At 42.1% G+C, this 13,311-nt stretch overlaps 1 protein-coding gene across 1 annotated transcript in view; it reads right to left on the bottom strand.

Moving 5' to 3' along the window:
- LOC121274496 (parkin coregulated gene protein homolog) overlaps window positions 1–13,311 on the bottom strand; it is a 510,838-nt gene that overhangs the window by 122,394 nt on the left and 375,133 nt on the right. Inside the window, exon 4 of the mRNA XM_041181839.1 lies at window positions 12,841–12,990. Coding sequence (XP_041037773.1) covers window positions 12,841–12,990 — 150 coding nt within the window. The remainder of the gene's footprint in view (window positions 1–12,840; window positions 12,991–13,311) is intronic.

Genomic DNA, 13,311 nt, shown 5'->3' on the forward strand with positions numbered 1-13,311 from the left:
TGGGTGGATGTAAAAAAAAAATCCCATGGCAATATTTCAAAGAAGAGTGGAGGTGTTACCCTGGTGTCTTGGCCAATATATGTCTCCCAATCAACATTACACTAAAAAAATTGATTATCTGGTTGGTATCACCTTGCTATTGTGGGAGCTTGCTGTGCACAAATTGGTTGTTGCATTTCTTACATTGCAACAGTGACTTCACTTCATTTGCTGGAAATTGTTTTGAGATGAGCGGTGGTCATGAAAAGTGCCAAATAAATATAAGTCCTCACAGATTGCTCTTGAAATTGAGATAGTTCAGTTGCTGGCAGAACACACACCACATAGAGTAGTAGTGTATCCTCTAGAGTGCTGAGCAAAGACTTGCTGACAGAAACTGTTTAGTTTCTCCTTTCAGTGCCTTCTGCTCTGCTCTTGACTGGATTTCTCTCAATCCTAACCTTCTGAACAACACCTTTATTAACAGGACTTTGTTAACAGGATGTATGCAGACATAAAGCACATGTAAATTTATACATGTCATTCATGATTCTTAATTTGCCAAATAAAGATTAATGCCAGATTTGTGCATTAATCCAGATTATTACAGAGGATCAGAGCATGGGCAATTGTATACTCATGCTCCATGAATGCTAATTTACAAAATTGCTATCCTTTAGATCAGCATTTGGCATTTGTATAGCACTAAAACACAACGGAATTTTAGCCCTGCAAAAATGTGAGGTTTGATGAACAAACTGCTTTAATGAAAAGCTTTGCAACCAAAAAAAAATCATTTGGGTACAACAAGCATTTTAAGAGTATTTGTTAAATCTGTGCCGTCTGGTTATCAACCCTCCCATCGGTGGAAACAATTTGTTTCTACTACCTTGCAGAGATTCGGCATTGACACGACAGGCTGAATGGTCTCCCCCTGTGCTGCAACCATTCTATGATTTTTCAAAACCTTTCATAATATAGAACACATTTCCTAAATCTCCACGTAATCTTTTCTAATCTAAAGGGAGCAATCCATTTCTCTAGTCTCTCCACACAACTAAAGTCCTCCAGCTATGGTATCAAGCTGGTAAATCTCCTTTGCACCATCTTCAAGGCCTTCACATAATTCTTAAAGTATGGCACCAAATTTTGAGTCAATACTCCAGCTGAGACCTAACCTGTGATCTATGCAGATTTATAATAAATTTCCTACTTTTGTACTCTATACCTCCATTTATAAAGCCAAGGATTTTTTAAAGCCTTATTCACTTGTCCTTCAAAGGGATAATGGGGAACAAACACGTTGAATTGAGTCTTTGCCAACACAAAGCCTGATTTCTGAGACTTCCCCAAAATAATGTAACGAGGCCTGCACTTACTGTAGATGCAGGTTCAGCAACAAGATTTCAAAAAGGTAGAAAGGGACCTTCCTGGCCTACTACCTTACTTTGTTCAAGACGTGTCTGTGGGACACACAAATGGATGGATGCTCCAAAGTGCCTGGCATTGAGGCTTACACCAGGACACTCTGTAGAACTGGAAACACCTCAAAGAAACAAAGGAGGCATCAGGTAGTATATTTTCTGTACTCCACAAGCATAATCCTTGCAACTTGGAGCCCTCTGTCTGCTATTTTTTGTCAACAGCAAGAAGTCCTGGTGCCAGCAACCAGATGCAAAGCTGCAGGCTTCTCAAGCCTCAAAAGGTGGAGTGCAAGAGAGATAGGCTTTCTTCCACTATACTTGTTGGATGCCCTTTGGAAGCTTGGACTTATTTGTTATAGTGAAGTTTACAGTGAACTCTTTTCAGTGAAAACAACAAGTACTTCCTCTGGACTTTCTTTCCTCTTTAACCATACAAGATCCATTAATTCATCGGCATATTACCTTAATTAGTTTGTTGCGATCTCCACAGAGACCAATAACCATTAAAGGGAAATTTGAACTTCCAGTTAAAAGCTAAAAGAATGACACATCAAGATTTAATGTTTAAATCTTTTACTATATCAAATGACCAAAACACAATTGACTAAACACTATTTTCTTTCGTAGGTAACTTATACTTAAAAATTATACAAATGAACTGCTCCTTTTTACTTCACACACTTCACAGAATTACTCTTCTTATGGCATGCAGTTCACAGTTGCTTCCAGCTTTCAATGGGTTGCTTCCTTTTTAACTTCCCAGCCGGCTAACCTCTAATCCTAAAACTCTCTCTCATCCTTAGCGTTATACTGTAGATTTCTTCCTCTAACTCCAAGCTAAGCAAATCTTCCAGCTTTCTTTAACTCCTCAAGAACTCAGTCTTCAATCTGAGTGCAAGTTCCCACCCACATTCTGCATGGTGCATAATAGTCAGCATTTCTCTGCTTAAGATGCAGGCATAGCTGATTCTATTTCTTGCTCTCTACCTCAAGGTGGCTGCAGACCAGGCAAGACGAAACTGCAACTGCTGTCTCTCAGTGATATTCCTAGAAATAAGTAAGCCTGTAACCTGATCTTAAAATGGATTCCTCTAACCTTTTCCTCATGGCAATGGGAAACACATTACCTTTGATTCTAAGTAGATATACTAATTATTTATCCTTGATCCCAACTCCCTTTCATCTTAGAAGTAATTGGATAGTTTACAACACCATTGTTTACACTGCGACATTTATAACACCTTACTGGAACTTTGGGAGACTTAGGGTCTATTCATGGTATACTCAAGGACTGAGATCATAGTCTCGAAGTGTAAATATTTTTCACCTTCCCCTCAAAAAAATAATGAGCCCATCTGTTCCATATGCATGTCTTACTTAGATTGTTACTAGTGACTGACTTCTATGAAATTTGAAATTCAGCTTCTTAGGATTAATCCACCAGTTAACTCCCACCTGTAGCAGCCAAGGAGATCTCAGGTTTGATCTTCAATGAAATGATTGTCCTGTATTAGAGTTGGCTAAATCATCAATGATCTCTCCCGAATCATACCCTTCCCAAAACACACAAGGACCTCATACATTTGTTCAGCGTCAATTGATCTCACGCGTGGCAACAGTAAATGTACTGCAATTGGCTTCAGTACCATTGGTTAGAAAAAGGAAAATTGGTCGATGATCCAATTCCTGATTGAACATATTGTCATCTCTCAGATTTGTGCTATTTTTCCCAAGTTTGAACCCCTCCAGTCAGTTTTCTGTTGTGCCACATTTGAAACAGCTCTTATCAAAGTTACAAATGACATCCTATATGACTGTAATGAAGGCAAACAATCCCTTCTTGTCCTTCTCCATTTGTCTGCAGCCTTTGACACAGCTGACCACACCATCCTCCTCCTCCTATGACTCTCCACCATTATCCAACAGGGTGGAACTACATTCATTTGGTTCTATTCATTTCCACCTAATCATAGCCAAAGAATTGGCATTAATGGTTTCTCTCTCCATTCCTGCTCAGTTACCTCCAGTGTTCCCCAAGGATCCCTCCAATTTCTGTGTTATTTGCTGCCCCTTGGCAACATCTTCTACAACAGAATGTCGATTTCCACATGCACACTGCTGGCACCAAGCTCTACCTCTCCACCTCTCTCCACCCCTACATTGTATCGAAATTGTCAGACTGCTTTTTGACATCCAGTATTGGATGAGCAGAAATTTCCTCCAATTAAATATTGGGGAGACTGAAGCCATTTTCTTTGATCACTGTCAGAAACTCCGCTCCCTCACTACTGATTTCATCCCTCTATCTGGCAACACCAGGCTGTTATCATATTTGGCCTTGAGATGAGCTTTCAAACACATATCCACGTCATCATTTCCACCTCCGTAGCATTGCAATTGTCTACCTCCGTCTCAGCTCTTATGCTGCCAATACCCTTGTCCATACCTTCGTTATCTCCAGATTTGACTATTCTACTGCACTCCTGGCTGGTTTACTACATTCAACCCTCTGTAAACTTGAGGTTGTCCAAAGCTCTGCTGTCCTAACTCATACTAAATGCCATTCACCCATCATTCTTGTTCTCACTGACCTATACTGGCTCCTGGTTACACAACTCATTCATGGGATGTGGGACGTTGCTGGCTTGGCCAGCATTTATTGCTCATTCCTAATTGCCCTTGAGAAAGTGGTGGTGAGCTGTCTTCCTGAACTGCTGCAGTCCATGTGGTGTAGGTACACCCAGAGTGCTCTTAGGGAAGAAGTTCCGGGACTTTGACCCAGCAACAGTGAAGGAACGGCGATATAGTTCCAAGTCAGGATGGTGAGTGACTTGGAGGGGGACTTCCAGTTGGTGCTGTTCCCATGTGTCTGCTGTCCTTCTCCTTCCAGATGGTAGCGGTCATGGGTTTGGGAGGTGCTCTAAGGAGCCTTGGTGAGTTCCTACAGTATATCTTGTAGATGGCACACACGACTGCCACTGTGCTTCGGAGGTGGGGGGTGTGAATGTGGATGGAATGCCAATTAAGTGGGCTGCTTTGTCCTGGATGGTGTCAAGCTTCTTGAGTGTTGTTGGAGCTGCACTCATTCAGGCAGGTGGAGAGTATTCACACTCCTGATTTGTGCTTTGTAGATGGTGGACTGGCTTTGGGGAGTCAGGAGGTGAGATACTCGCCACAGGATTCCTCTCTCTCCCCAGCACTTGTGGCCACAGTATTTATATGGTTAGTCCAGTTCAGTTTCTGATCAATGGTAACCTCCAGGATGTTGATAGTGGGGGATTCAGTGATGGTAATACCACTGAATGTCAAGGGGTGATGGTTAGATTCTCATTCTCATCTTTATTTTCAAATGCTTCCATGGCCTGGCCCTTCTGTACCTCTGGAATATCCTCCAATTCTATAATCCTCTAAGATATATTCACTCCTATAATTCCAGCTTCTTGAGCATCCCTGATTTTAATCGCCCCACCACACCTTCAATTGCCTAGCCCAAAAGGTCTGGAATTTACTCCCTAACCCTCTCCACCTCTCTACCCCACTTTCATGGTTTTAAGTCACTCCTTTGTGGCTCAGTGTCATTTTTTATAATGCTACTCTGAAGTGCCTTGCAATATTTTATTAGGTTAAAGGTGCTCTAGAAAATTCAAATATATCCTCTGCTACAGCCACTATACCATCCGTGCTGCAATTTGTTTGATGTCTTTCTAAATATCTTTTTCTGTTTCTCATATTGCTACTTAAAAAGCAAAACCAATTTTTTACAGCCAATTTCATTTTACATTTTGTATGAGATATTTAAATATTACATATCTTATGGGTTTTGTAACCTTCCATCTTACATATTCATGGCCTTTTGTAAAATCTAAACTCATTTGACATTCTATGAATTGGATATACAAAATTAAATTTTTAGCACAGCAAATTATTGGCGCCTAATAGATACTAAAAATTATGTGCAACCCATGGACCAGAATCTTCGGGGTGGGCGTGTGGGAGCGGGCCCCGCTTGCCGACATGTAAAATGACGCACGGTGACATCGGGCATGCGTGTCATTCTGATTTTCAGTTCGCCGGGCACGCACCAGAGTTGGCTGCGCACCCACCAAATTGTCGAAGGTCTATGAAGGCCAGTTAAATATCAATTAAAATAATTAACAGAGCTGCCTGTCCAACCTTAATGTTGGCGGGCAGGCAAAGAGGCCAGGTGGCCTTCACATTTATCATGAAATCTCATCTACGGATGGGATAAGGTTTCATGAAGGTTTTTAAACTTTAATAAAAATTTTTGATAAAATTAATAGATATGTTCCAGATCATGTGACAGTGTCACATGAAGGGACATCTTAAAACATTTTTTTTTCTTTATTTACGTTTTCAAAATCAAACTAATCTCCTCGTGGCAGCTCTGTGCCTCAGGGAGATTTCTGTGCTCTTTTGCGCGCATGCGTCATGCTGGGCGGGCCTTAATTGGCCCGCTCACATAAAATGACTGTGCGCAGCTGATCACAGGCGGTCATCAGTTGTACGCCTGCCCGCACCTTCGCCCGTTCAGCACCCCTGACGGGGAGAAAATTCTCTCCATGTAAATGTAATTATTGACAGCACATTTATTTTGGTCAAGCTGAAGTAAAATAATTTTCACTGTTTTTATAAAAAGTCAACATTTAAATTTAAATCACAGACTGATTAAATTCTGTTTTTAAACCTTTAAATGAAAATTTACAGCTGGCAACTCAGGAGCCTCCATCCTGTTATCTGAATACTTTTCTAAAATACAAATACAATAAAATAGAAAATCTGCTTCACCCAGGCAATAATTAGCTTCAACGATTGGAAAAAGACAGGGGTGGGGTTTCCTGATAAGTGCTTACAACTTGCGAAAGGAGCAGTAAAGCAGAGAATTCTAGCCATTGTTTAGGATCTAGGCCTTTAATCAGTTGCAAACTTGTCTTTGTTCAAGCGGAATTCCACAGTTTGGAGGACATAATCTGGGTCAACACTTTGATGTGATGTTAAGGAAATGCTGGATTATCAGAGATCCTGTCTTTTAAACGAGATGTTAAACTAAGGGCTTGTCTGCCCTCCTATGTAGATTAAAAGTTCCCAAAGCACTATCTGAAGTAGAGCAGGGGAGTTCTTCTGGTGTCCTGGACAAATAATCAACTCTCAAGCAGCACCCCCAATAAAGACATGAGCTGGTTATTATTCTATTGCTGCTTTTGGAACTATGCTACGTACAAGCTGCCATGTTTGCCTACACAACAATGACTACACATCTAAAATAATGAATTGGCTGAGCATTCAACCCCCATATCTATCCCGTCACCAAGATCACCTACATCCACCTGTATAACATCACTTGTCTCCACCCCTGCCTCAGCTATATGCTGCTGAAATCCCTATCCATGCTTGTGTCATGACTCTATTCCAATGTTTCCTGGCCGGAGGATGTTTCCTCTTTTGGGGGAGATTAAAACTTGGGGACATAGTTTAAAAATAAGAGGTCTTTTTTTTGACAGATGAGGAGAATTTTTTTCTCCCAAAGGGTTGTTGTTGTGTGGAATTCTCTTCCCCAGGGAGTAATGGAGGCTGGATCTTTGAATGTATTTAAGGTAGTTAGACAGATTTTTGTTAGGCAAGGGAGTCAAAGGTTATTATGGGGGCAAATAGGAAAGTGGAGCTGAGACCACAATCAGATCAGCCAATGATCTTATTGAATATGGAGCAAGCTTGAAGGGCCAAATGGCCTACTCTAGCTCCTACGTCCCAGTGTTCCTAAATTCATTGAAACCTCTGCTGTCCTTATACTAACTTGCATTAAATCTCATTCACCTATCATCACTGTGCTCACTGACGGACATTGGCACACAGTCTGCTATACTGCGAATTTAAAATTCTCACCCTCGTTTCCAAATCCCCACCCCTCCTCCACCCATCCATAGCCTCTACCTATTTCTGTAACCTCTCTCAGCCTACAATCCTCCTAGATCATTGTGTTCCTCTAATTTTGGCCTCATACTCAGCCCTGATCTTCATTGCTTCACCATTGGTGGCTTCAGCTAGACTTAAATGACCTGGGCACTAAGCCTTGGAATTCCCTCTCTAAACCTCTCCACTTCTCTACAACAAAAACAGAATTACCTGGAAAAACTCAGCAGGTCTGGCAGCATCGGCGGAGAAGAAAAGAGTTGACGTTTCGAGTCCTCATGATCCTTCAACAGAACAGTTCTGTTGAAGGGTCATGAGGACTCGAAACGTCAACTCTTTTCTTCTCCGCCGATGCTGCCAGACCTGCTGAGTTTTTTCAGTTTTCCAGGTAATTCTGTTTTTGTTTTGGATTTCCAGCATCCGCAGTTTTTTGTTTTTATCTCTCCACTTCTCTACCTCATCTTTTCTGCTTTAAGACGCTCCTTAAGCCCAACCTCTTTGGCCAAGCTTTTGGTCACCTTTCCGAATATCTGCATAAATAGCTCAGTGTCAGATTGGGACAACCTTCATTTCTTACCACTCTTGCCTGTTTGATCATAATCAGAGCACCCCAGCAATGGCTTTTTTTTTCCTGTCCCTACCCTGATATTTTTGGAGTCTCCCAAGCTCTTTCCTTTTTTACCTGCAAGCTGCCTCACTGAGATAAAGTCCATAGACATGGCTAGTCAAGCAACAGCCTGACATAGTCATACGCACCAAGTCATACCTTACAGCCAATGTCTCAGACACCACCATTACCATCCCTGGGTTGTCAAGTCCCAGCAGCAGGATTGACTCAGCAGAGGCGGCAGCATTGTGGTATACAGTCAGGAGGGAATTGTCCTGGGATAACTTAACATTGACTCTGGACTTCATGAAGTCTCCTGCCATCAGGTCAAACTTAAGCAAGGAAACCTCCTGCTGATTACTACCTACTGCCCTTCCTCAGCTGATGAATCAATACTCCTCCATGTTGGACACCACATGGAGGATGAACTGAGGTTGGCAAGGGCACACAATATATTCTGGGTGGGGACTTCAACATCCATCACCAAGAGTAGCTTGGTAGCACCACTATTGACTGAGCTGGCCAAGTCCTGAAGGACATATCTGCTGGTGGTGAGGGAACAAACAATCCTCACCAATCCACCTGCTGCAGGATCATCTTTCCATAACAGGACAGGTAGGAGTGACCATCACACACTCCTTGTGAAGAAGAAGTCCCATTAAGGCATACCTTCCATGGTGTTGTGTGGCGCCATGCTAAATGGGATAGTCAGAACAGATCTAGTAGCTCAGAACTAGGCATCCATGAGGTGCTGTGGACCATCATCAGCAGCAGCAGAATTGTACACAACCAGTCTGTAACCTCACAGCTCAGCATATCCCTCAATCTACCATTAACATCAAGGTAAGGGATCAATCTTGGTTCAATGAAGAATGCAGGAGGGCATACCAGGAGCAGCACCAGACATAGCTAAAAATAATGTGTCAACCTAGTGAAACTACAACTTAGGACTACTTGTATGCTAAACAGCGGAAGCAGAATGTAACAGACAGAGTCAACAATCCTACAACCAATGGATCAGATCAAAGCTCTGCAGTCTTACCACATCCAGTCGTGAATGGTGATGGACAATTAAACAATTAACTGATGGAGGAGGCTCCACAAATATCCCTATCCTCAATGAAGAGGGGGCCCAGCACATTAGTGCAAAAGGCAAGGCTAAAGCACTGGCAACAATCTGCAGCCAGAAGTGCCAAGTGGATGATCCACCTTGGCCACCTCCTAGGCTCCCCAACATCACAGATGTCAATCTTCAGTTAATTTGATTCACTCTCATGTGTTATCAAGAAACTGCTGAAGGCATTGGTTACTGCAAAGGCTATGGGCCCTGACAACATCCCCACAATACTACTGAAGGCTTGTGCTCCAGAACTAGCCACGTCCATAGCCAAGCTGTTCCAGTAGTTACAACACTGGCATCTACCAGAAAATATGGAAAATTGCCCAGATACGTCCTAACCACAAGAAGCGGGACAAATCCAATCCGCCAATTACCACCCCATCAGCCTCCTCGCGATCATCAGCAAAGTGATGGAAGGGGTCATTAAACAATGCTATCAAGTGACACTTGCTCAGCAATAACTTGTGCACTGATGCTCAGTTTGGATTCTGCCAGGGCCACTTGGCTCCTGAACTCATTACAGCCTTGGTCCAAACATGGACAAAAGAACTGAACTCCTGAGGTATCAAGGCAGTATTTGACTGAGTGTGGCATCAAGGAGCCCTGGCAAAATTGAAGTCAATGGGAATCAGGGAAAAGCTCTCCATTGGTTGGAGTCTTACCTAGCATAAAGGAAGATGGTTGTGCTTGTTGGTTGCCAATCATCTCAGTCCCATGACATTGCCAAAGAGGTACCCTCGGCCCAGCCATCTTCAGCTGCTTCATCAATGACCTTCCTCCCATAATAAGGTCACAAGTGGGGATGTTCATTGATGATTGTGCAATTGTTCAGTACCATTCACAACTCCTCAGACTCTTAACTGGACCAGTCATATAAATACTGTAGCTACAAGAGCGTGTCAGAGGCTGAAAATTCTGAGGCGAGTAATTTAATTTCTGACTTCCCAAAGCCTATCCACACAAATCAGGAGTGTGATGAATACCCTATCACACAGCTCCAACAACATTCAGAAGCTTGACACAACCTAGGACAAAACAGCTCCTTGATTGGCACCCCATCCACCACCTCCAACATTCACTCCCTCCATCACCTTCGCACAGTGGCAGCAGTGCGGACCATCTACAAGATGCACTGCAGCAACTCACCAAGGCTTCTTTGACGACACTTTCCAAATGCATGACCTTTACCACCTAGAAGGACAAGAGCAGCAGATATCTGACAACACTATTACCTCCAAGTTCAAGTCACACACCATCCTGACTTGGCACTATATTGCCGTTCCTTCACTGTTGTGGAATAAGAATCCTGAAACTCCCTTCCCAGCTGCAGTATAGGTATACCTGCACCAGATGGACTGCAACGGTTCAAGGTTCTCAAGGACAGTTAGTGATGGGCAACAATGCTGGCCTTGCCAGTGATGCTCACATCCCATGAAAATATATTTTTTTAAATGGCGTCAACTTCCATGTGTACGCTGACAATACCCAACTGTACCTCTCCATGTCTCTCTTTGCATCTCCACTGATTATGTTGTCAGACTGTTTATCTAACAGTGGCTTTGGATAATCTGCAGTTTCCTCCATAAGCAGTAGGGTGACCAAAATCATCACTTTTGGCTTTGCCATCGATTCCATGTCCCTATCATTTGATTGTCTCAAGTTGAATCAGACTGCTCATAACCTTAGCACCCTATTTAAACTAAACTAAACTTTTGATCCTAAATCCTCTCCAACACCAAGACTGCCTACTCCCACCTCAATAACATCACCTGCCACAGGCTCATGCTGCTGAAAGCCTCATCCATACATTTACCATTTTCGGTCTTGACTATCTCAATGCTCTCCAATCGACCATCCTTGATAAACTTCAGCTCATTCTAGTCTGTATGGTACCAAGTTTTCCTCATCCATCATCCTTGTCCTTGATGACCTATTTTGGCTTCAAGCTTCCAAATGCCTCCAATTTAAAATTCTCACCTTTGTGTTTAAGTTCCATGACAATCTTGCTGCTCCTATCTCTATAAATCCACATTAAACCTTCAACACCCCAGAGTTCTAAATTCCTCCATCTCTGGCCTGCTCTGTATCTCACGTCTTTTTGTCCAACCGTTAGCGGCCATGTCTTCAACAGCCTTGGCCCTAAGCTCTGAAATATCCTTTCTAAAACTTCCCAACTCTGCAACTCCCTCTCCTCCTTTAAGACCTTCCTTAAAGTTCAACTCTTTAACCAACTCTCCTAATAACTAATTCTTTGGCTTGGCATTCATTTTTGTTCAAATACACTTCTGTGATGTGTCTGGGGTGGTGGGGGGAGGGGTGGTTCTTTATATTAAAAGTGCTATAATTGCTGTGAAAGTGGTGATGCCCTGGCAGTCTTTAAAGATGCCAAAATTTGTGCAATGGGTGAATGATCCCAAATGTTTCAATGCTGTGTCCAGTAGTGCACAACATTTTTGCACATTGCTGTTTTATTAAAAACCTAGGGTAGTATTAGCTTTTGGATTCTCACCCCTTCTTTCCTGCAATACTCGTCATTTTAGAGGCTCAAATTCCTGGTAGCCTTCACTGGTAGTTTTCTGATCTGCTCTCCATACAGCACTGCGAGTTTAAATGAAACTATTAAGAAGCTTGTCATTTCAGTCTTTCTTTTCAAAGTTGAAAGAAAATGCTTATGGTACTTGCGTAAATGGTGAGGTGTAATTGATACTGATTCAAATTTTTGAAATGAAAAAGTATTTTAAATCCAAATGAAAATAAGACAAATACAAACCTCTTGTGCATGCGAATGATACACATCAACTGCAGGCAAAGCAAAACCCACAAAACCCTTGCGAATAGGCTGAAGTACATTTAAACAATTACATAGCGCTGCAATAGGAAACTGACATTGGTGTATTGAATGCAATACCATAATTACTGCCAATAATTTTGCGATAAAGCAGCTAAAATTGGATCAAATTTTAGCATCAGTTCTGCCCAATGCATGCCTGATATTTTGGGCGGGGTGTTATGGGGGGGGTGGTTAATGAAGTGGGAAACATAGCATAGTTCTGTCCCAAGTTTGTGTAGGTCTGCTTAATCTTAATGCTGTAGTCTCCAATCTGAAGAAAAGTCACTTGGGTGGAAGGCCACCTGGTGCCTATGAAAACATATCTCAGCAGATGTAAAAGCTTCAGAAGAGACAGGATAAAAAAGATCAAATAACACTGAGAAAGTCATTATGTAGAATTTGTCATAGGTGTAGTCTGAGACTATCAGGAAAAGATATTGGTCCTTTATTAAACAACAAAATAATTTAAAAGGAAGACAAAAAGGAGTAATTGAGTGAAAAAAACAAGTACCTTAGAAAGACTATAAAAATAGGAAGAATTGACAGAAACTTAAATTTGTTGCACCTTCTTGTCTGGTGTGCCACATGAATCACACAAAGTTTTGGCTACAAACACTTTAGGCCCCATTGTCCCTGAAATTAATCTAACCCGTATAGTGGAAATGCGGTGGTGATGGTGGGGAATGTATGTAATGACCATCTAATTCGTGCCCACTCAATTCTTGTTGATCTAACATGATTAAAATTGGGGCTTCTATATAATTTATTTGCTTTGTTAGATGTCACTGCAATATGTAGCTTAGTCCACAGCAGCCGTTAGTGCCTCACAAATATGTTAAGCTAATGGATTTTAATTATAAATATAGTAAAAATGCTTCTGCACATCTTTCCCTGCAAGCTAACACAAAAAGGAGAGAGGAAAGTGAGGTGTGATATCTGCCTGATGGCTTACCATTCACGTTCTTGAAGATATTCAAGACGGGGAGGATTTGACGGTAATAAGGCACCAAGGCCTCGCCCACCATGTCAGCTGACACAACCAGGTGCTGGAGCACTTTCAGCGTGGTGCAAATGATTTGCTTGTTCCGAGTGTTGAGTGCATCTGCAGGGATAGAAGGGGAGACAGAGGAGAATGATGGCTCTCTGTGAAAAGGAAACTTTAATGGATAAATTTAATTAAATAATTCTCTGCTGGGTACTGCAAGTAGGCCTTTATTAGCAGAGCTTTGAAAAATTCCAAAGATGGATTGCACCACTGATGTTATAAAACACTGCCTTGTCCTGACTGTTATTTGTTCCCACAATTTGCGCTGACTCCTCACTAACCCCCAAGAATACAGTTCATTTATTCATTTTGCAGACTGCTCTCTGCTTCGTCCAAAACACAGCATGTACCATCGGGCCAGTGGAACTGTGCTAATGC

The sequence above is a fragment of the Carcharodon carcharias genome, chromosome 2, assembly GCF_017639515.1.
Source record: "Carcharodon carcharias isolate sCarCar2 chromosome 2, sCarCar2.pri, whole genome shotgun sequence".
NCBI lineage: Eukaryota > Metazoa > Chordata > Chondrichthyes > Lamniformes > Lamnidae > Carcharodon > Carcharodon carcharias.